Source organism: Lactuca serriola, chromosome 7, assembly GCF_051521515.1.
Source record: "Lactuca serriola cultivar US96UC23 chromosome 7, Lser_US96UC23_V15, whole genome shotgun sequence".
NCBI classification, from domain to species: Eukaryota; Viridiplantae; Streptophyta; class Magnoliopsida; order Asterales; family Asteraceae; genus Lactuca; species Lactuca serriola.
The window spans coordinates 187,773,515-187,797,164 of NC_136414.1; the positions used below are offsets into that span (position 1 = coordinate 187,773,515).

A 23,650-nucleotide genomic window follows, 5' to 3' on the forward strand; every position below is an offset into this window, starting at 1 on the left:
AATAAAAATCAAAGAGAAAAGTTGATATGGCAGTGGATTCAATGGGAACGACTCTCTCATCCCTTATCATTTGGCTACCTAAATATCCCTAAATCTTATCATATATTTAATAATATTACTATTTCAATCCCCTAAACATAAAATATCTTAACCTTTAGCCCAAACCTGGTTACGGAAAATTCAAACCCAAGTTTTTTTCTAAGTTAATAACTTTAGTCCTTCTAGCATAAATCTTAAATTTGATTCGAAAAATCATGTATTAAATCTTAAACTTTTAAATATACTAGTCTTACTTATTTTAATTAAGTTTATCTTAATTAATTTTAATCAATTCTTATTTTATTTAATTTTCTAAAATTTTAATTTAACTAAAAATGTCTAAAGATTCTAGCCTGAAAACTCGGATGTTACATATGATCCTTAAAAATAGAATGTTCATCCAGTCCTAAAAAACAAGTATTGATTGAGAAATAACTTGTTCATAGGGGACTTAGTCATGTAGAAGGATTTGAGCTTCAACCAAAACTTGGTTGGACTTTCTGCATTAGTTACCTTGTATAATACTCCGTCCAAAAGTGACAAAAAAATAAGCAAATGATAATTTTTCATGTTGTTTGAACCCTACATCATCTACCCTTTAATGTCTTTCATTAACAAGCAAAAGCCAAGTTCCTTGTTTGAGCAACGGGGTCTATCACTCTTTCACATGCATTGCCTTTGCCTAGGACATCGTAAACAACAAGAAATGCTTGTTGTTGGTTAAAATCTCGTGTATCTATTTTAAGCCTATAAAAGGAATTGTTTATCATAACTTTAAAGAGGGGCTTTCACTTGATATGAAACTTGATTTGAGGTGCATACGGGCCGCCACTGCCCAAAAGCCCGGTCTTTGGTCAAAACATCACAATCAAAGCCCGATTAAGATAAATTAAATATCCTTCTATTTTTTGTTCCTAGAAATCCTTCTATCCAATTAAATAATGGTGACATGTATAACATTCAATGCTCATTTAATGAAATTTAATGATATTTTAGTATATTAATGTGACACATGTCATTATTTAAATGGGTAGAATGATTGATATGAACAAAATATATGATGATATTTAATTTCTCGCTCGTTTAAGTCATCGTCAGACAACTACTTTTCAAAGCACCTCACTGAGAATTTATTAGAATATTATTTCTCTTCTATTTATACAGTCAACTCAATTAATCTCTAACAAGTAACTACATGAAGTAGTTCCTAGAATATGGTTTGAAGTCAAAAATAAACCCACAAACTGTATATGTCAAATTAAATGTTACATTTTTAATCAAACTATATGTAGATGGAGACTATTATATCTAAGGTTCTAAAAAGCTAGTCATGGTTAGGTGTGTACTTGTCGTCAAGCTTTAACAAAATATCATTTTATGTCATACATGTATAAAAATGAATAATAGTAGAAAAAATATATAAAGTTATTAATATATATAAAATTGTCGCCTTAAATAATATCTTACAAACGACATGACTCACTACAACTTGAAAAAACTTGAGCCTTAACATTACCGTCAAGTCATGTTAGTTATTTATAAGTTTGATTATACCTACTTACATTTATCAACTTTTACATGAGTGTTATGAATATTAACTTTGATGTAGTATTTTTATAAGAAATAAGAAATTGATGGCATTTTAAAGGGAAAATACCACTAATAGACATAATATAAGGGCAAATTTATAAATTTAGACACAAAAAACGAAATTTCCACCTATAGACATGCATTCCGCTGAGGACCCTCCGCGGACCTCCGCAGAATGACGTCATCTCTACGTAGTGGTCGAAAAAATGGGTTGTTATCCTTTTTAATACTGCTCCGCGGAATGGGTCTTTGCGGATACAATATAACCTTCGCGGAGGGAGCTGTTTGGATCTCATAAATACCCCCGCGGAGAGGTCGATGCGGAGCTCCGCGGAGAGAGTAATGGCTCCGCGGAATGGGTGGTTGGAGCGGCATTTTGAAGAGTTTTTTGATACAAAAGTTTCCTTTTCATATGTTTGTTTCATTTTGGTCGATAGATCAGTTCGTTTTCATTTGATTTTCAAAACCAAATATGAGTTTTGTTATTTTATGTACTAGTGGTTTTTGGCAGATAAGTAATGGGATTAACACCTACGTTAGACCAAAGTTAAACAACTTGGGTTTACTGCTTCCGCCTAATTTTGATTGTCGAATATTGTTTGATTTGGTCAAAAGTAAGGCTAAGGTGTTCAATAGTAATATATCATTGTCATTTCAACACCCGGTTCATGGGTATGTGATGAATATTTTAGATGAAGCAGATGTTCATCAACTCAGAAATGTAATTTTTGAAACGAAGGAGATTGTGCATTTGTATTTAGAGGTGTTTCAGGGATTGGTCGAACAGACAGAAGCGGCTGAGAAAGTTGTACCATACAATGTTGAAAACATTGTATCTAATAATGTTGAAGAGTGTCCAGAAGAAGAAACTGTGGCACTGAATACGGTTGAAGAAAAAAATTTATATGAGTTTGGAAGATTGACTGACAAAACTTTCTCAGACGGTGAAGAGTCAAATGAAGGATGGTCAGAAGATGAGTTCACACACGGGAAAAAAGCTTCAGACATATTTTACGGTATGCCTCCCATACTTGATTGTCTTGATCCTATTGTTGAACCCGAACCATTTCCCATTTTAGGTCCAAATGATGATATTTTTGTTCGTCAAACATATGATAACAAACAACAACTAATTTTTGCTTTGAATCTTAAAGCAACCAGAGAAAAGTTTCAGTTTAAGACCAAACATTCTAACAAAAATCGTTATGAGGTATATTGTGAAATTGAGAACTATAGTTGGCGTTTGTATGCAAAACGCCTTGATCCCACTGATGAATTTGAAATCAGGACTTTCAACAACGTGCACACATGTTCGTCATTATAGATACACCCTAATCATAAGCATGCTAATAAAAAAGTGATGGGTACTATATTGCATGAGCTTATGGGAAAAACTCGTTCCAAGGTTTGGAGGCCTAATGAAATATCAAGGGATTTGAATGCTTTGCTGGAAATCAACGTAGATTACAAACAAGCTTGGCGTGCAAAACAATATGCTATGGAACTGTTGTTGGGATCCTCTGAAGAATGTTTTTCCAAACTTCCTATTTATTTTCACAATTTGAAGAGGCATAATCCCGGTACAGTTGCGTATATTCAAACAGATTCTGAAGATTGTTTCGAGTGTTGTTTTTATGCCATTGGGAGCACGGTAAATACAAAAAACTTGTTGTTATTTAATATATAATTTTTTTAAACAAATTATAGAGTGTTTATGTGTTCCATTTTTATATATTGCAGATACGAGCGTTCATAAGTTTTTGTTGTAAAGTTATAATTATGGATGGTGCCCATTTGAAGGGTGATTTTAAGGGAACCATATTACATGCAGTAGCTATGGATGGGAACAACCAGATACTGCCCCTTGTGCACGGAATATGCAAAAAAGAGAGTGGTCTTACGTGGACATGGTTTCTTGAAAAGTTGTATGAATGTGTTGGTGATTGTCAAGAATTGACTTTTGTAACTGATAGGGCCGATGCAATTCGCGTTAGTATTGAAAATGTTTTTTCCACATACTCATCATGGCTTGTTTGCTTTTCATATACTAGGAAACATAGTACACAAGTTTGGGAAAAATGATAAAACAAAAGTGTTGTTTTGGAGGCTTGTGAAAGCTTACAAAAGAAATGTTTTTGAAGAATTGTGGTATAGATTTAGTTCTACTAGGCCGCAAGTAGTAGCGTATCTAAGTGAAATTCCCCATGCTAAATGGACTAGAGCATATTCGTCGTCGAAACGTTACGATTACATGACCTAGAACAGTGCAGATTCCATGAATGCTTTATCTGTAGATGCAAGGAAGATGCCTATAATACCCCTTCTTGAGTTCTTTCGACGTCTTTCACAGGAATGGTGTAACAAGCGTCGCATCGAAGGAGGTATGAATTTTATTTTGACTTTAATTAGGTCGAATAATTAGTTAATTATATATATCTTCTTTATAGGGAAACGTTCAACAGTGCTAACCGAGTGGGCTGAAAAAGTAGTTAGTAAAAATGAAGAGCGTACGGCAGGATGGTCCGTTTCTGGTGTTTCAGATGCACTTTATGAAGTTCATGATTTCAAACATGGTGGCATAGTTGATCTGAGGCAAGAGACTTGTACATGCAAATATTGGGAAGGAACTGGGTTGCCTTGTGGTCATGTGATAATGGTCTTGAAGCACATGAAAAAAACTAACTTCGGACATCTGGCTATAGATGCTTACAAAATGGAAACATACCGAAATACGTATGAGGAGCCGGTTTACTCCCTTCCAGAACCGTGTGATTGGGAGATTCCTGCTGACATGATGGTTGTGAAACCCCCAATAGTGGATACACGTCAAGCTAGTAGACCGAGAAACAGAAATCGTATTCCGTCACAAGGTGAGGAACCTATAATAAGAAGGTGTAGTAGATGTGATAGTACAACACATAATGCGGCGACTTGTCCGGCATTGGTCCCAAAGAAACAAAAAAAAGGCTAGAAAAACTAGTGTGGCATCAGGTAGTAACACAAAAGGAAAAGGGAAAGGGACAGAAGGGACTCAGGAGACGCTAGAGACGCACGGGACACAAGAGACGCGTTGGACGAGTGGGACGCAGAGAGAAGACTATTGTTCAACGTTTGATTTGAATGATTGATGTTGTATTTATAATTAATTATGTTTTGTTTTAGAGGACATTAACTTGTCTAATTTGAGCTGGTGTGTTTATTTTAAAGATGATGGGTAATATTATGATTATATTAGTGCATAATTACTAGTAGAATAATAACTAATACTCGAAGTTAATACATTCAACAAACTAGAAACATATTGTAAACGTACAACAACAGTAATTAACTTAAGGGAATTGCAAAGGATACATTTCTTTCTCCATTGTTATGTAGCCGTCCCTTATTCTTATTTTATCTTCCATACGGTCCTTTTGCCTACCAAGTTCTATCATTTATGCATCCTTGTCAGCAAGCCATTTTTCAGACAGTTTGAGATTCTTCTTATTTTCTTTATCCATTCCTCATGATCTTTGATTTTTTTTTTTGTAATCGTCATCCTTTCCTCAACATCTTTGCACTCCGCCGCAATGAGGTCACAACGTTCAGTGAGAGCCCGAGACGAGTCTTTATCTTTTTTTTGTTGTTCTTCAGCCCATTGTAGTTGTTGCAAAGTATCCTCCGACATATATGGCTCTCTTAAATTTGGTGATGGTGCAAGAAAATGGTCGATCGGATCACAATAGAAACAATCAACTTCGTTGCACGAGCAAATATACAAAGATGAAGATGAAGTCATTTTAAATTTAAAAAAAAATTATAACTCTATACGAAAAATCCGACGACCATCCATGACTATATATAGTCCCTTCCACTCCGTAGAGAGCTGTTGTCAGTCCGTAGAGGTTTTTGCCAGTCTGCGTTACTGCGTTTGTCAGTTCGCATAATTTTTTATCTAGTCGTTGTCATGCATACATTACAATTATGAGAATACAATTATTTATTTAAAGGTAAACATTTTTTATTAAAAAGTAAAGAACGCCAACAGACCATTACAAGTACGGTTAACATAGAACTGAATACAAACTAATATTCGTTGTGATCCATACAATAAAGTTCAATTGAATTGGCGTGGAGGTAAGACCACAACACTTTCGACTGGTTTTTCCCAATACCTAAGGGTTGGAATAGGATTGACCGTCTCAGTTTGATAAGCATTTCGATACGCCACTGTACTTAACTTTAAATTTACCATTTGATGGATTTCTGCAATTTCGAGTCTGTGTAGTGAAGCTATAGCATGCTCACAAGGTATACCGCATTTTTGCCATTTACCGCAACTACAAATACCACGGTCTAATTGGACATATTCGGTTGTTGAATACTTAGTCACTTCATATCTATCGCCAACAATATGCGTAGTCCTACAACCATCCGAGTGGATAAATCTTTTATGAATCACCTTAAGTGCATAAAGGGTTAGAAGATTATGGAAATCCCCTGTGAAATCAACTGAATCAATAAAAAAAACTTATAATGTCATAACATATAATAACATATCAATTCACCATTTTAATGATGTCATAACTTATAATTACCTCCAAATGCAGCACGTCGAAGACACACTGCTTGCATCGAGTCATGAACCATTTCAATGGTTGTTGTTGTTGGAAACTCATGCGTGTTTGTTTTAAACCAATTGACAACATCGGGAATGTCAATGAATTTAACATTGAAACGTACTCTTGGAAAACAAGCTCGTACCCATTTTGCAATGGGAATATTGTCAAGCCAATGAAGATCATTCCCATTAACCTCATTTTTTAAATTGTTCAAACATGCATAAAATTGAGATAAATTATACACTTTACACGTCTTCCAGAACAACTGCTCTACGACTGTATTGCTTCCGATGGAAGCGCGTATTTTCTCGGCTATATTTTTACAACAATAGTCATGATATGAATCAGCGTAGACTCTGTGGAATGCAAAGTCTATAGAATCAGACATATGGCTTATGAAACCAAATTCTGTATTGTCATCGAAACAATCTTTAAGCCTCCTCATGAACCATAACCATGAATTGTCACAGTTTATGGTTCCCAAGGCAAACGCTATGAGAAGGGGTTCATGATTTCCATCTAAAGCAACAGCAATGTACATGGATGTTACATACGGCCTAATTAGAGGTACTTGACCAACGAATATGATTGGTATCATAGACGTAAGAAACGTACGAATCTGTAAGTCAACATAAGAATATTAGGCATATAACAACTTGAAATAACTAAATATTTATTTACTATAAGGGACCACATACCACGTATCCCAATGCCACGAAACAAATTTGGAAACGATTGTACTGATCTTTCGTAATGTACGTGAAGGTGTTAGGATTGCTTCTTTGCAGATTATGGAAAAAAGTCGGTAGGCTGGAGAAACTTTGTCACAGCTGGAAATTTTGTGTCATGTAATATATACATTCAAGCTAATGTGAATCAAAAACTTCAATCAAATACATTATACAAGTACTACAAATAGTCATCAAACAATTGGAGACCCTAAAAGTCCTTGTTTAAGTCCATTTTGGACTAGGACTTCCTTATTGGATCCAAAAGGACCAATAAGCTTCCAATTAGACTATCATGGGCTTAGAACCCTAATTGGGCTCTAATTGGACCCACACTAATTTATTTCAACATTTTGGGCCATATTGGGCCTAGAATGAAATGAATTGAAAGCTTTGATCCATGATTAACCTAATCTAGCTTATTAAAGCATAAAAATCACAATTTTATTTTATAAGGTCAATAAACACCCAAATTAACTCTAATAGTGGTCTTAGGGGCAAAGGCCCAATTTTTTTTCTTTCTCTCCCAAAAATCTCGGCCCAAGGCCCAAATCCAAGAAAGAGTTGACTTTCAAGTGACACCTCATAATTAACCAAAGGACTTCCATGCAATATATCACATACCTCCATGCAAGTATCACTTCATGGTCTATTTTTCCCTTCTCTCTCTCTTTCGACCGAAAACACACACACACACACCACAAAAATCTATTCCAAACTCTCCAAGTCTTGAAGAACAATCCTCCCTCCTCCTTCAAAAATTTCGTGAATCAAGGGCTTCACAAGGAAAATCCATCACCAAAAACCATCATCTAAGGTAAGTTGATGACTAATCCATGATCTAGCTACTTCATTTCATCAAAAATCTCTTCTAAATCTATTCCAACTTGTGATCATGCACCTTAGAAGTCACCAAACTCGAGATCTACCAAGGAAGGGTGCTAAGGCCGAAAATCACTTCACTTCTCTTCCATCTTCTCTCCAAAACCGAAACTACCCCCTTAAGGTTAGCTTCATACCCCCTATTTTCTGTTTTTATGAGTTTTGTGTGTGGGGGGGGGGGGGGAATACAAGTGAAAGTGTAGATCTATATGTGATTTGTATGCCTTGTATGATTTCCATGCTTACATGTATGCTTTTGTGTGCTATAATGTTGGATCTAGCCATAAAACCCCTCAAAACCGAGATATATCTTATGTTAAATGGTTTTAGAATCAAATATATTTCTACATACAAAGTGTTTCAAGAAAAATGGCTAAGTGGTTTAGTGACAATTTTCTTTGGGCTAAAAACACAAATTTTGGGCCTAAAATGTGAAAAATACAAAATTAAGGGTCCAAATTGACATATCACGAATTCTGATGGATGAGGTGTGCCAAAACAGTTTCAATAAAACAATTTCTGGAAATATACTCACTTAGAGGATTAAAAATATAAATTTCAAGCTTAATGGGCTAAAAATGACATTTTCGGTCCAATGAGGCCCATTATGCGAGATTTTCTGTTTTGGAGGGCCAAAACTGTATTTTTCTGTAAAACAGTGGACTATAACTGTTCCAAATCCTTTTCAAAGGTTTAAAATGCTTTTTAAATTTAAAAAGGACCAAAGTTGCAAAAATTTTACAATTTGGGCCAAAATTGTCAAGTTTCGAAAAAGAAGGGGTATAACCGAGAAAACTGAAATTTCAGGGACTTAAACTGTTTTCATTGAAAAATATGCTGAAAAACCTCAACTTCAATGATTTTTGGTGTTAAAATGTCAAGAAAATTGATTTAAGGACCAAACCGGAAAGTATTTAACCAAAGGGTTGAAAAAGTAAATTTTACAAACAATGAGGGGCTGAAAACAGAAAACTTTCAAGGCTAATTCAATACATGCAACTTGATCAAACAATGGTACCGCGACTATCGACGAAATACAATACACTACAATACCAAAATCGTTGTGAAACGAATTGGTTCGGTCTCGAACCAATGAAAATCCGAAACTACTAACACGACGACACTACGATTCATACAAATAATGTTTGGGAATTCAATATACATGCGAGTGTGCACAGACGTCTACGCACCATCTTTGGGCCCCAAAAGTGTAAAATCTTGCTTGTTGGGCCTAGTTAGCCCAATGACCTGATCTTAAGGCCCGAAGACCTTTTTTCTACGAAGTGTTGGGTTTCACCGACTTGGCACAACGTAGAGGGACTTTCAATGGCTTGTATACTACTGGTCCCCAAGGGTCCTTTGGTATTGCTAGTAAAGTCTACATTTTTTTTGCGAGGCGGGTCGGGGACCCCTCGTACACATTTTTTATCCCCAACCGGTTAATAGAGTCATCGAGGTCTTCGTGTCCTCTTTCTCTTCGGATGTGGGACGACACGTAGTCAGGGCGGTTGGATAACGTGATTAGTACGGACGACGCCTTCGGGATCGTTAGTATAGCTATAAACTGGTCGTTTGTGTAATGCGAGTTTGTAGCAATTAATCATGCTCAAAAATAATCCAACGTCGCCTGGGAATGAGACTACTCTTTTTTCAATGGTTTCAATGCAACTTCATGGGATTCAAAGGATTAGGAAAACATCGGGTTTTCCTAGGTTTTTTTTTCAATACATAACGGACTCGAAATGTACACAACTTTAATGAAAAATTTTTACAAGTATAGAAACAAACAAGCATACCTATGGATCTTCACACCTTTTTTACTATACTACTTTCAGAAAATATCGGATTTTCTGGTGGTTTTCAAACAATACAAAACATTGGATTTCAAACACTACTTATGAACTCACCAACATTTCATATGTTGACGTTTTTCAAAATACTTGTATTCTCAGGGAACCAGTGATACAAAGGAAATAATATTCAGTGGTGGCCTGCAGTTTATTTATGTACGAGTCGAACAATTTATTTTTGGGAATGTAATGTTTAAACAATGTATTTCATGTAAACGCTACTGGTTGTACTATATTAATGCATGGTGACGAATGTTGTTATGTTTCATATATATTCAATGTTATGGTATTCAATTGAGTCACAACAGCCCCCGGACGTTTCCGCCGTCTGGTTCGGGGGTGTGACAGGTTGGTATCAGAGCTTTGTTTATAGTGAACTAGCATGTCGAGCCACACATTGATATGCAACTATAAACCAAAAGAGGGACTAACATAACTCTGAACAAAACAAGTAAATAAAACACACTTGCTTGCATTAGAAATAAGGACCTAACGCCGAATCAAACACAATAATGCTGGCATCTCGGTTAATTCGGGACTGTTCTTAGTGATACCAAGGAGTGAATGTAGCCTGATCAACTACATTCCCTCCAAAGTAAAACTAGCACACGTCTTGATGAGATCGGGACAGCTAGGGAACCTAAAACTATACCTTTATCACCAGAAAGAGCACGTTCGCTTAGTCTGTACAATAGTCATAGCACCTAGGAATAATGTTAGCATATTTACGTACTTGCACAGACAGCATGGCTGGTTTTCATCACCCTGGAGACCCTTACTTCCCTAATCAGGGAAACAACGGGTGGCTAGAGGAGGAGGAGCCTGAGGAAGAGCAGCAGGGTATCCAGTTTCATCAGGTCTTAGTAGCTCACGGGATGCTTGTGGATGAGCCGGGAGGGAACCCAGGGGAAGCACACGACGTCGGACCCGACGAGTACGTAGACACTGACTACGAATTTGGAGAGATCGACGATGACGACGAAGAAGGTCAGGTCGGGGACCAGGACCCCGTCCCGCCATGCGAGAACAAGGCACAACCAGATCACCCCGCTCCACCAGCGAACCCCCCAAGAGAGAACCATTCCCTCGAAGCTGAGATCGCCGCACTGCGACAACAGCTGTATGCTATGGAGGCTCGGGCAGTGCAAGCAGAGCATGAGAGGGATGAGGTTATTGAAGACATGGCAGAGATGGCGCAGCTACTGGCACAACATTTCGGCATATGACCTCGACACCACCTCCTGACGCAGCTCATCGCGGTTAGGGATAGACTTATCATAGTAGGTCATTAGGAACTATGTTATGTACTCCGGCTCTATGTTTAAGTGACTACACTACTCATGGAGCCGTTATGCTGTCGGATTAGTGTCACTTATGTATGCTCTTACGAGAAAATTTTCTTGTATTACATGCGGATAATATTAATGAACTTTTGTGTGTTTTGCTATGATATTATCAGTTGTTATGTGTTGAGACGTTATGATTGTATGCCCGATAGTAGTAAAGTTTAGGTTCGTACCATACACCTAGTTAGTAGGATCACAACCTCACAAAAACCACGTACACTCAACATCTTTCCGTTTCATGACAGAAAGATGCCTCGCCGAGCTACTCGCGGAAATCCCGAACCAACCCCGCCCGAAGTTGACACCACTGCTTTCCAGGCAGCCGTGTCTGCTGCGGTCACAGCAGCTATGGCACAACTTCACCGAGGGAACAACGGAGGAGGTAACGGGCAAGGATCCGGAAGTTCGAACAACGGGACGAACCAAGGACCCACTAAAACGTGCACCTACAAGGACTTCACCAACGCTAAACCACGAGCTTTCAACGGCACTGGAGGAGTGATCACTCTGAAGTGATGGATTGAGAAGGTAGAGTCGGTATTCGAGATATGCGAGTGCCCCGAGCAGATGAAGGTGAAGTTCGCGGCCTGTACTTTTTTGGACCAAGCACTCACTTGGTGGAACGGACACGTGGAAGCTATGACGCTCCCTGTCGCCAACTCTATCCCCTGGGCAGAAATGAAAGAAATGTTAATGGCTGAGTACTGCCCCCGAGGCGAAATACAAAAGATGGAGCAGGAACTATGGAACCTCATTGTGCAGAATGCGAACATCGATGCCTACATATCGAGATTTAGCGAACTATCTCTGTTGTGCCCGGGTATGATCACATCAGAAGGAAAGAAGATCGAACGATTCATCTGGGGACTGGCACCTCCCATTCAGGGGAATGTGATAGCTGCGAACCCTGAAACATTTGACAGTGTGAAGAGATTGGCAAAGAGGCTATATGATCATAACAACAAGAAGGGCGAGAAGCCAGTGGAGACTGAGAAGAAAAAGGAGGGTGATGGTAAGAAAGGGTGGAACAACAAGAGAAAGGGGCGTCAGGGCCCCGAGACCTCTAAAAAGCAGCAGACAGTGGCAGTTAACGCTGTCACCACACCGGTTCCAGCCACACCACATGCTCCAGCCTCAGCTGCTTCAAATGCTTCAAAACCCTATTCCGGTAATTTTCCCAAGTGCAACAAGTGCGGTTTCCATCACCATGGAGAATGTAGGGAGTTCCATTGCACCAGTTGCAACCGAAGGGGACACACTGCAAGGTTCTGCAGGACTTATCCTCCCCAGAATCAGAGTCAGGGAAACAATCAGAACAACAACAACAACAACCACCGCAATACCAACAACACCAATGCCGGCGGCAACAATGCAGGGCCTAGCCACACCTGTTTCGGGTGCGGAAGGACGGGGCATTTCCGCCGAGATTGCCCTAACAACAACTCAGGAAACAGGGGAACAGGAAGAATGCTGACTATGGGTCAGAGTGATGCAGTTCAGGACCCCGCAGTTGTGACCGGTACGTTTCTCCTAAACCACACATATGCATGCATCTTATTTGATACCGGAGCGGAGCGAAGTTTCGTAAGCGAGAAGTTTAAACATTTATTGAAACAACAACCCCAGAAGCTAAATGAAACCTATACGGTGGAAATGGCCAATGGGAAAACCGAATCCACTAGGGAAATCTACATCGGATGTACCCTAACCCTCAACCAACACGTTTTTCGAATAGACCTAATGCCAGTATCAATTAGGAGTTTCGATGTGATTATCGGCATGGATTGGTTAAGCCCCCACCATGCTGAGATTATGTGCCACGAGAAGGCCGTTCGCCTTCGTCTCCCGAATCACGAAACCCTAGTAATTTACGGAGACAAACCTAGCACGAATCTTCGTCTTATCTCGTGCATCAAAGCACAAAAACATCTGCGAAAGAACAATTTGGCGTTCTTGGCTCACACAGTGGACAAGACCAAAGAAGAAACTAACATCCAAGATATTCCGGTAGCGTGTGAATTTCCGGACGTGTTTCCTGAAGATCTTCCAGGAGTACCCCCAGAGAGACAGGTTGAGTTCCGAATCGACCTCGTTCCAGGAGCAACTCCTCTCGCTAAATCACCATATCGGTTGGCTACTGCTGAAATGCAGGAATTGTCCAGCCAACTCATTGAGCTTCTGGACAAGGGATTTATCCGACCTAGCTACTCGCCATGGGGAGCTCCGGTGCTCTTTGTCAAAAAGAAGGACGGATCCTTCAGAATGTGCATCGATTACAGAGAGTTAAATAAACTCACTGTTAAAAACCGCTACCCACTCCCACGAATCGATGATCTATTCGACCAGCTCCAAGGAGCTAGCTATTTTTCTAAAATAGATCTACGGTCCGGATACCACCAACTCAAATTCCGAGAAGAGGATATTCCTAAAACCGCTTTCCGAACCCGCTACGGACATTATGAATTCGTCGTAATGCCCTTCGGTCTAACAAATGCACCTGCCGCGTTCATGGACCTAATGAATCGAATCTGTCGACCGTTCCTCGACAACTTCGTCATTGTGTTTATCGATGACATCCTCGTCAATTCTCGAAGCAAAGAGGAGCATGGCCAACATCTCCGACAAGTCCTAGAGACCCTGCGATCGGAAAAGCTTTACGCCAAACTCTCCAAGTGTGAGTTCTGGCTCCGGAGCGTGAATTTTCTAGGCCACGTAGTTAGCCAGGACGGAATTCATGTGGATCCCTCTAAGGTCAAAGCTGTGGAAGGATGGGCAACTCCGACTACACCCACAGAAATTCGTCAGTTCTTAGGCCTAGCAGGCTACTATAGGAGATTCATCCAAAACTTCTCTAAGATCGCCAAACCGCTTACCTTGCTTACGCAAAAGGGCGTGCCATTCAAGTGGACAGACCGACAAGAGATTGCATTTCGAAACTTGAAGCAAGCTCTCTGCAGCGCTCCTGTACTATCTCTACCTGAAGGAACGGAAGATTTTGTAGTCTACTGTGACGCGTCGAATCAGGGTTTAGGTTGCGTTCTCATGCAACGTGGAAGAGTGATAGCATATGCGTCCCGCCAACTAAAGACGCACGAAGTAAATTACACGACCCATGACCTAGAACTGGGAGCCGTGGTCTTCGCTCTGAAAATTTGGAGGCACTACCTGTACGGTACAAAGTGCACCATCTTCACGGACCACAAGAGCCTCCAGCACATCTTGAATCAGAAGGAGCTGAACATGAGACAACGAAGATGGGTGGAATTGCTAAACGACTATGAATGCGAGATCAAGTACCATCCAGGCAAGGCCAACGTGGTAGCTGATGCATTAAGTCGGAAGGAGTACTCTAATCGCCGTACGAAAACACACTCAATAACCATTCAATCTCATCTGGCCACTCAAATTGCATCAGCCCAGGCAGAGGCTATGAAAGCGGAAAATAGAACTAGCGAGGCATTACGCGGGATGGAGAAGAACCTAGAAGCCAAAGAGAATGGGGCATACTACTTCATGAACCGTATTTGGGTCCCAAAAATCGGAGGATTTAGGGAGACCGTTATGAAGGAAGCCCACAAGACACGATACTCCATTCATCCCGGTTCAGACAAGATGTATTTACATATTAAACAACACTATTGGTGGCCTAACATGAAGGCGGAAATCGCAACCTATGTTAGTAAGTGCCTTACGTGTGCCAAAGTAAAGGTGGAGTGCCAGAAACCTTCCGGATTGTTACAGCAACCGGCAATCCCTGAGTGGAAATGGGAGGGGATTTCTATGGATTTCGTGACCAAGCTGCCCAAGACGTCGGACGGACTGGACACCATATGGGTAATAATCGACCGACTGACGAAATCTGCCCATTTCCTGCCAATCAAAGAATCCTACAAGATGGAGAGACTGACGCGGTTGTACCTACGAGAAATCGTAAGACTCCATGGAGTGCCAAAATCTATCATCTCGGATAGGGACAGTAGGTTCACATCGCGCTTTTGGCAATCACTCCACAAGGCAATGGGAACTCATCTCGATATGAGTACCGCATATCACCCACAAACAGACGGTCAAAGTGAACGAACCATTCAAACGCTTGAAGATATGCTTCGTGCTTGTGTGATAGACTTTGGAAAGTCTTGGGATACCCACCTACCGTTGATCGAATTCTCATATAACAATAGTTACCATTCGAGCATCAAGGTGGCCCCTTTCGAAGCACTGTACGGGCGTAAATGTAGATCATTGTTATGTTGGGCTGAAGTAGGTGACACCCAGCTAGCAAGAACGCATACGTCGGACAGGGCACTAACAGGACCGGAGATTATTCGCGAAACCACAGAAAAGATCGTTCAGATCAGAGCTCGATTACAAGCATCGCGTGACCGAAAAAAGAGCTACGCCGATAAACGGCGAAAACCCTTAGAATTCCAGGTCGGTGATCGAGTACTGTTGAAAGTCTCACCCTGGAAAGGGGTTATACGTTTCGGAAAACGGGGAAAGCTGAACCCGCGATACATTGGACCCTTCGAAATCGTCGCCCGAATAGGCCCAGTAGCATACAGACTACAACTACCCGCAGAGCTAAACGGTGTACACCCCGTGTTTCATGTCTATAATCTGAAGAAGTGCCTATCAGATGAAACCCTTGTCATTCCTCTTGACGAAATCGAAATCAATGAGAATCTCCTGTTCGTCGAAGAACCAATTGAAATCATGGACAGGGAGGTGAAGCGTACTAAGCAAAGTCGCATCCCGATCGTGAAGGTACGGTGGAACGCAAAGCGTGGGCCAGAATTCACGTGGGAATGCGAAGATCAAATGAAGCAAAAGTACCCTCACCTATTCTAGCATTCTCAAATCTAGCTTTCAAACAGAATTTTGGGACGAAATTCCCTCTAACGGGGGGATGATGTCACAACTGGAAATTTTGTGTCATGTAATATATACATTCAAGCTAATGTGAATCAAAAACTTCAATCAAATACATTATACAAGTACTACAAATAGTCATCAAACAATTGGAGACCCTAAAAGTCCTTGTTTAAGTCCATTTTGGACTAGGACTTCCTTATTGGATCCAAAAGGACCAATAAGCTTCCAATTAGACTATCATGGGCTTAGAACCCTAATTGGGCTCTAATTGGACCCACACTAATTTATTTCAACATTTTGGGCCATATTGGGCCTAGAATGAAATGAATTGAAAGCTTTGATCCATGATTAACCTAATCTAGCTTATTAAAGCATAAAAATCACAATTTTATTTTATAAGGTCAATAAACACCCAAATTAACTCTAATAGTGGTCTTAGGGGCAAAGGCCCAATTTTTTTTCTTTCTCTCCCAAAAATCTCGGCCCAAGGCCCAAATCCAAGAAAGAGTTGACTTTCAAGTGACACCTCATAATTAACCAAAGGACTTCCATGCAATATATCACATACCTCCATGCAAGTATCACTTCATGGTCTATTTTTCCCTTCTCTCTCTCTTTCGACCGAAAACACACACACACACACCACAAAAATCTATTCCAAACTCTCCAAGTCTTGAAGAACAATCCTCCCTCCTCCTTCAAAAATTTCGTGAATCAAGGGCTTCACAAGGAAAATCCATCACCAAAAACCATCATCTAAGGTAAGTTGATGACTAATCCATGATCTAGCTACTTCATTTCATCAAAAATCTCTTCTAAATCTATTCCAACTTGTGATCATGCACCTTAGAAGTCACCAAACTCGAGATCTACCAAGGAAGGGTGCTAAGGCCGAAAATCACTTCACTTCTCTTCCATCTTCTCTCCAAAACCGAAACTACCCCCTTAAGGTGAGCTTCATACCCCCTATTTTCTGTTTTTATGAGTTTTGTGTGTGGGGGGGGGGGGGGGGGAATACAAGTGAAAGTGTAGATCTATATGTGATTTGTATGCCTTGTATGATTTCCATGCTTACATGTATGCTTTTGTGTGCTATAATGTTGGATCTAGCCATAAAACCCCTCAAAACCGAGATATATCTTATGTTAAATGGTTTTAGAATCAAATATATTTCTACATACAAAGTGTTTCAAGAAAAATGGCTAAGTGGTTTAGTGACAATTTTCTTTGGGCTAAAAACACAAATTTTGGGCCTAAAATGTGAAAAATACAAAATTAAGGGTCCAAATTGACATATCACGAATTCTGATGGATGAGGTGTGCCAAAACAGTTTCAATAAAACAATTTCTGGAAATATACTCACTTAGAGGATTAAAAATATAAATTTCAAGCTTAATGGGCTAAAAATGACATTTTCGGTCCAATGAGGCCCATTATGCGAGATTTTCTGTTTTGGAGGGCCAAAACTGTATTTTTCTGTAAAACAGTGGACTATAACTGTTCCAAATCCTTTTCAAAGGTTTAAAATGCTTTTTAAATTTAAAAAGGACCAAAGTTGCAAAAATTTTACAATTTGGGCCAAAATTGTCAAGTTTCGAAAAAGAAGGGGTATAACCGAGAAAACTGAAATTTCAGGGACTTAAACTGTTTTCATTGAAAAATATGCTGAAAAACCTCAACTTCAATGATTTTTGGTGTTAAAATGTCAAGAAAATTGATTTAAGGACCAAACCGGAAAGTATTTAACCAAAGGGTTGAAAAAGTAAATTTTACAAACAATGAGGGGCTGAAAACAGAAAACTTTCAAGGCTAATTCAATACATGCAACTTGATCAAACAATGGTACCGCGACTATCGACGAAATACAATACACTACAATACCAAAATCGTTGTGAAACGAATTGGTTCGGTCTCGAACCAATGAAAATCCGAAACTACTAACACGACGACACTACGATTCATACAAATAATGTTTGGGAATTCAATATACATGCGAGTGTGCACAGACGTCTACGCACCATCTTTGGGCCCCAAAAGTGTAAAATCTTGCTTGTTGGGCCTAGCTAGCCCAATGACCTGATCTTAAGGCCCGAAGACCTTTTTTCTACGAAGTGTTGGGTTTCACCGACTTGGCACAACGTAGAGGGACTTTCAATGGCTTGTATACTACTGGTCCCCAAGGGTCCTTTGGTATTGCTAGTAAAGTCTACATTTTTTTTGCGAGGCGGGTCGGGGACCCCTCGTACACATTTTTTATCCCCAACCGGTTAATAGAGTCATCGAGGTCTTCGTGTCCTCTTTCTCTTCGGATGTGGGACGACACGTAGTCAGGGCGGTTGGATAACGTGATTAGTACGGACGACGCCTTCGGGATCGTTAGTATAGCTATAAACTGGTCGTTTGTGTAATGCGAGTTTGTAGCAATTAATCATGCTCAAAAATAATCCAACGTCGCCTGGGAATGAGACTACTCTTTTTGCAATGGTTTCAATGCAACTTCATGGGATTCAAAGGATTAGGAAAACATCGGGTTTTCCTAGGTTTTTTTTTCAATACATAACGGACTCGAAATGTACACAACTTTAATGAAAAATTTTTACAAGTATAGAAACAAACAAGCATACCTATGGATCTTCACACCTTTTTTACTATACTACTTTCAGAAAATATCGGATTTTCTGGTGGTTTTCAAACAATACAAAACATTGGATTTCAAACACTACTTATGAACTCACCAACATTTCATATGTTGACGTTTTTCAAAATACTTGTATTCTCAGGGAACCAGTGATACAAAGGAAATAATATTCAGTGGTGGCCTGCAGTTTATTTATGTACGAGTCGAACAATTTATTTTTGGGAATGTAATGTTTAAACAATGTATTTCATGTAAACGCTACTGGTTGTACTATATTAATGCATGGTGACGAATGTTGTTATGTTTCATATATATTCAATGTTATGGTATTCAATTGAGTCACAACAGCCCCCGGACGTTTCCGCCGTCTGGTTCGGGGGTGTGACAAACTTTTTCCTTAATACCTGATTTACTGAACTCATTTTCACAACTTTCGACACCTTGTAAATTTTCGTCATGGTTGTCCAATTTATAAGGAATTAGTATACATTATTCCGCAGAACTTACTTGTCAGTCCGCGTAAATGTCTTGTCATTACGCGTAAGTTATTTGTCAGTCCACGTAACTTGTTTGTCAGATAATGTTTTTTGAATGTATGATTTTGTAACATTTGTTGGTCAAATATTTTTTGTAAATTAAAGGATAAATACCATATTACATTTAAATAAAGAAATACAAGAACAATACAAAATGCAGTTCTAGTTAAAAAAAACGGTACATTTTTCAAAAGATTCCAAGGGGCTTCAAACTCGAAACTCTATCCGTTGCTAATGGATTTGTATTCCTCTTTAGCCGCCTCCAAGATCTCTTCCTCAGTATCATTGACACGATCGTCTTCAATCTTATTATAAAGATCGTTGAATAACACAACTTCTGTTTTCAATTCATACCATTTTGCAGCTATATCAAGCGTGTTGCGATGGTTTTGTATGGTGGTTTCAGCGTCAGTGTTGAAGGTATTCGTTAGTTGGACGAAAAACATTCTATCCTCCAAACTGGTGTTCTCTTTGACATTAATATATGCACGAGCTAGAAGGAAATACTCGTTAGCGGTCCATCGGTTTGAACCCATTGTAAAACATACAAAGCACATGAACTAAAATACCTTAGATGAAGTGATACATTGATGTTTGTCGTTTGATATAGACTTGTTAGTTTGTGTTACTGCGTTGTCAGTCCGCGTTACGGGGTTGTCAGTCCGCGTTACTGCGTTGTCAGTCCGCATTACTGACTTGTGAGTCCGCAAAGCGAATGCTCAGTCCGCATTACTAACTTGTGAGTCCGCAAAGCGAATGCTCAGTCCGCGTTACTAACTTGTCATTCCGCGTTACTGCGTTGTCAGTCCGCGTTACTGACTTTTCAGTCCGCAGAGCGAATGCTCAGTCCGCGTTACTGACTTTTTAGTCCGCGTTACTGCGTTGTCAGTCCGCGTTACTGACTTGTCAGTTCGCAAAGCGAATGCTCAGTCCGCGTTACTGACTTGTCAGTCCGCAAAGCGAATGCTCAGTCCGCGTTACCTATCATTTTATATATAGTAAATCACGTATCTATACGTTCGAATTAGAGATAACGGATCTCTTCATAAAATGGCATCCAATGTACCAATGTCTTCTAATGCAGGTAATCTGTCTAATGCATCTGCTCCAACACATGGTGCATCTCCATGGACGACAACAGAGGTGTTGCTCCTAACACGATGCTGGATTACTATTTACGAGGGTCTGACAGTAATGGCTCCCCTTAATTGCCTTGTTGGTGATGAATGGTCCCGCTTAGTAGCTTTGTTCAACTTTAAAGTGGGACAAGGACAACAATGACTAAAACCCGATATTGTTAGTAAATGGATGGATTTAAAGACTAAAGTCACATGGTACAATCGATGCTACAATTATGAGAAAATGCTATGCTCTAATGCTGATGATGAAGAACTTCTTGAATACGTGAACGGATACTATCTGTGCCAGTTTGATGAAACTGAGTTCGAGTATACGGACGTTTGGAATCTGGTTAGAAAAAAAAACCCTTTTTCATGTAGACGACTCTTTTATTCATAATGTTCTATGTAATGTTTGTTAGTCGTTAATCTTTTATTTGTAATGTTCTATGTAATGTTTGTTAGTCGTTAATCTTTTATTTGTAATGTTTTATGTAATGTTTTACTAAAAACAAGTCTTTCATAATAATGGATACAAACTACCAAACATCAAGTTATTTAGTATCTCAAATTATATTTGTCATCCTATTTGTGTAGAGAAATCTTGCATCTCTACATGGCTTATCACTCTTCACCGGTACCCCCGAAGCAATCATTTCCATAAACATGCATACGAATACTCCACCATCCCCTCTTTCACTAATATATTCTTGTTGTGGCGCATCTACAATATCAAAACTCCACAACTGCGTTGTCTTTGTGTCCATCAGGGAAATCCTTCCAGTATTCAATCGCATCTAGCACTTCGATTATACTATCCCCAAAACTTTTGAATTCTCCACCAGCGGAGTACTTTGTGAAGTGATTCATACATCGTGCTGAATCATAGATGTCTACTTTCCAAGTATCTAAATGTAGCACTGCCAAAAACCAATGGACATGAGGAATGATTAGGGGGAATACAACCTGCAAACAAAAACAAATTTAATTGTCATTAATTCATTTCGTATATAAAATAAATAATTAATAAACTTAACTAACCTTATCCACATCCTTCCATTTAGGATGGCCTCCAACACCATTTGCGATATTCCTAAGAAAATATGTTTTTCCCTTTTGCAAACTAAGTTCTTGAGGGAATATCGTCCACCTTGCGTTCGTCGGCCGTCTTTCCATGAGCAAGGCACCCCATATCGCAATATGTTGTACATTTTAACATAAAAATGTTATAGTTTTTTATATAAATTATCGTCTAAAATTGTAGTTAAAAATTATATTTAACGAATGTTACCGAAGAAAGTAACCACCCAACGTCAGTAACTGCAAGTAACCTCGACCAAAAGTCGAGATCCAGTGTGAGCATATGCAGCCTATGCTTAGTGATTAGGTTGGAAGAGATTGAATTCCATTCTTTCCAAAAACTCAACGTACTGGCAGCTTCAACACTGTCGAGCAGGAGATGATTTGAAACATCATTACTCTCTTCATTCACAATGTCTTCATTTGGTTTTTCAGGACTCTTCACCACTTTTTTTTTCTTTGGTTTGGTGATTTTCTTCACTTTTGGTGTGGATTGCAACTAAAAAATTAACATGTTAAATAATTATCAATACGTTAATATTTTAAAAATATATCAAATTTAAAATATGAGTTTTGTACCACTGTGAACGGAGTCCGCTGAAACCATGGAACACCCCTCTTTCGTTGCGGCCTACCAATGGGAGTCATTTCTTTTGTGTGATCTTCACCCACGTTCGATGACTGCTCAACATGCGTAGGTGTAGGCCCAAATTCCCCCTCCAAACCATGAGTCCCGATATCATCATACTCAAAATATGTATGATGTTGATATTTTTCTTCTTCATCTTCATTTGTCATTTCTTCCTCCTCTTGAAACCCTCTGTCTGGTTCAACATTTGTGTTTGGTACATCTTTTTTCTGTAATGCACGGTCTACTTTAGAAGTTAACTCTGCCACAATGCCTATGAGACGCTTCACTAATGCCTTTGTGCTCGTCTTCTTCTTCTTTGTCAATCTTGATGTGTCGTTTGACATATAACTTGTTTCAAGATGTTGTGAGGAAGAAGCATTTGTGGCAGATTCAGTTGTAGATGCTTATATTTCGGACTTGTACATCCTTCTTCGAGCAGGCGAGTCAACATGAGGTGGACTATTTGGAACAGGACTATGTTGTCGTGGGGGAGACTCTACAGGGTTAAGAGTCCAATTGACATAACGAACATAAAACGGCAACATCAGCTCCTCCAGGTTTGCCACGACATTAATAGGTTGGTTGTTTGGCTGAAAAAATCAGATGGTTAGTTTAACATGAAAATACATTGAAATTTGTAAATATAAATTATTCTTAATATAAAAACCATACCACAGACACGTTAATTATTCGACAACATTGTTCCCAATTTAACGGTGTTTTACTTCTCCACGCCCTCATCCGTGGCAATTCTGTCGGCGTGCGTATATAAAACATGGTTGCCTCTGGGAACATCTCCAAAATCCATATCTATGAAAAAAAAATCATGATACAAACTTATTATATAATACAAAACGAAGTTCAAATTTTTATTGTATAAAAAACTAAACAATCATAACTATTAAAATGCATTAGAAAGTAACCTTAAACAGAATTATAAAACCAGGAACGGTATACTTGTGTCCTTTCTTCGATTCAGGATTCGTCTGCTTGAATTGTCTAAACTCTTCTATTTTCTCAAACATTCCACGCATCATACGTGAAGTATATTTCCAAAAATACGTACCCCATGCAAACCTGCAATTTTCAATTTATTAATTATAATTAATGCATGGCATACTACTGTGGGCATTCCTGTTTTAAATGTAATACCTGTTCCAATCATCTATATTATCAGCAAGCTTGTATACTGCTCCAGGAATGCCCATTTTAACATCCCGTCCGTGTAGACCCTTCAACATAAAAACAAGTTGGATAAGCATCACAACATCTTCATCTTGTAGTGCCGAATAATTCGGGGACATAATCAAGTCTTCTAAATCTTTCAGCCGCAAACGTGAATCTGAAATATATGGGAACAACCGAGCACGGAGCTGTGAATTTGACTGGCCCTTTTCGTCATAGAGTAAATCCACATAAGGACCAACTTTTAAACCACAAATCAGAATATATTCAGTTTCACCAAAATCCAACTGGATCCCCTGTATATCAAATAGAAACCTCCCCATTTCAAATATTGGTTGAGACCTTACTTCATGCAACATCATCATATGCACAAGTAATGGATCACCATGTGGGATATGCATTCCTAAAAATATTCCAAAGAGGGAAGCTTTGAATAATACTCGTTGTGATTGTGTTAGGTGCGGAAAATACTTTTAATCATAGTCCCAACCACGCCTTTCAAAGTTAACTCCGCTTTTTGATTGAGATCTTCGTGCTACACAACAAAAAGATA

General features: G+C 39.2%; 2 protein-coding genes across 2 annotated transcripts; one reads left to right on the forward strand and one right to left on the reverse strand.

Moving 5' to 3' along the window:
- Nucleotides 1–2,989: 2,989 nt before the first annotated feature.
- On the forward strand, nucleotides 2,990–4,600 carry LOC145064662 (uncharacterized). The gene is made up of 4 exons (XM_079012070.1): nucleotides 2,990–3,280; nucleotides 3,370–3,618; nucleotides 3,890–4,010; nucleotides 4,077–4,600. The coding sequence occupies exons 1-4, from the start codon at nucleotides 2,990–2,992 to the stop codon at nucleotides 4,598–4,600; spliced, it is 1,185 nt and encodes a 394-aa protein (XP_078868196.1).
- A 1,125-nt stretch (nucleotides 4,601–5,725) lies between these two features.
- On the reverse strand, nucleotides 5,726–6,771 carry LOC145064663 (uncharacterized). Its single transcript, XM_079012071.1, has 2 exons — nucleotides 6,207–6,771; nucleotides 5,726–6,120 (listed from the first exon to the last, which is right to left on the reverse strand). The coding sequence occupies exons 1-2, from the start codon at nucleotides 6,769–6,771 to the stop codon at nucleotides 5,726–5,728; spliced, it is 960 nt and encodes a 319-aa protein (XP_078868197.1).
- Between the last annotated feature and the right edge of the window lie 16,879 nt (nucleotides 6,772–23,650).

What these genes read in the sequence shown, in the direction of transcription:
- LOC145064662 (XM_079012070.1), top strand. Translation starts at nt 2,990, where the DNA reads ATGGGTACTATATTGCATGAGCTTATGGGAAAAACTCGTTCCAAGGTT. An exon ending in ATAGGGCCGATGCAATTCGC is followed by an intron (nt 3,619 to 3,889) that starts GTTAGTATTGAA and finishes TACATGACCTAG; the next exon opens with AACAGTGCAGATTCCATGAA. An exon ending in CAAGCGTCGCATCGAAGGAG is followed by an intron (nt 4,011 to 4,076) that starts GTATGAATTTTA and finishes TCTTCTTTATAG; the next exon opens with GGAAACGTTCAACAGTGCTA.
- LOC145064663 (XM_079012071.1), bottom strand. Translation starts at nt 6,771, where the DNA reads ATGTACATTGCTGTTGCTTTAGATGGAAATCATGAACCCCTTCTCATA. An exon ending in TCGACGTGCTGCATTTGGAG is followed by an intron (nt 6,121 to 6,206) that starts GTAATTATAAGT and finishes TTATTGATTCAG; the next exon opens with TTGATTTCACAGGGGATTTC.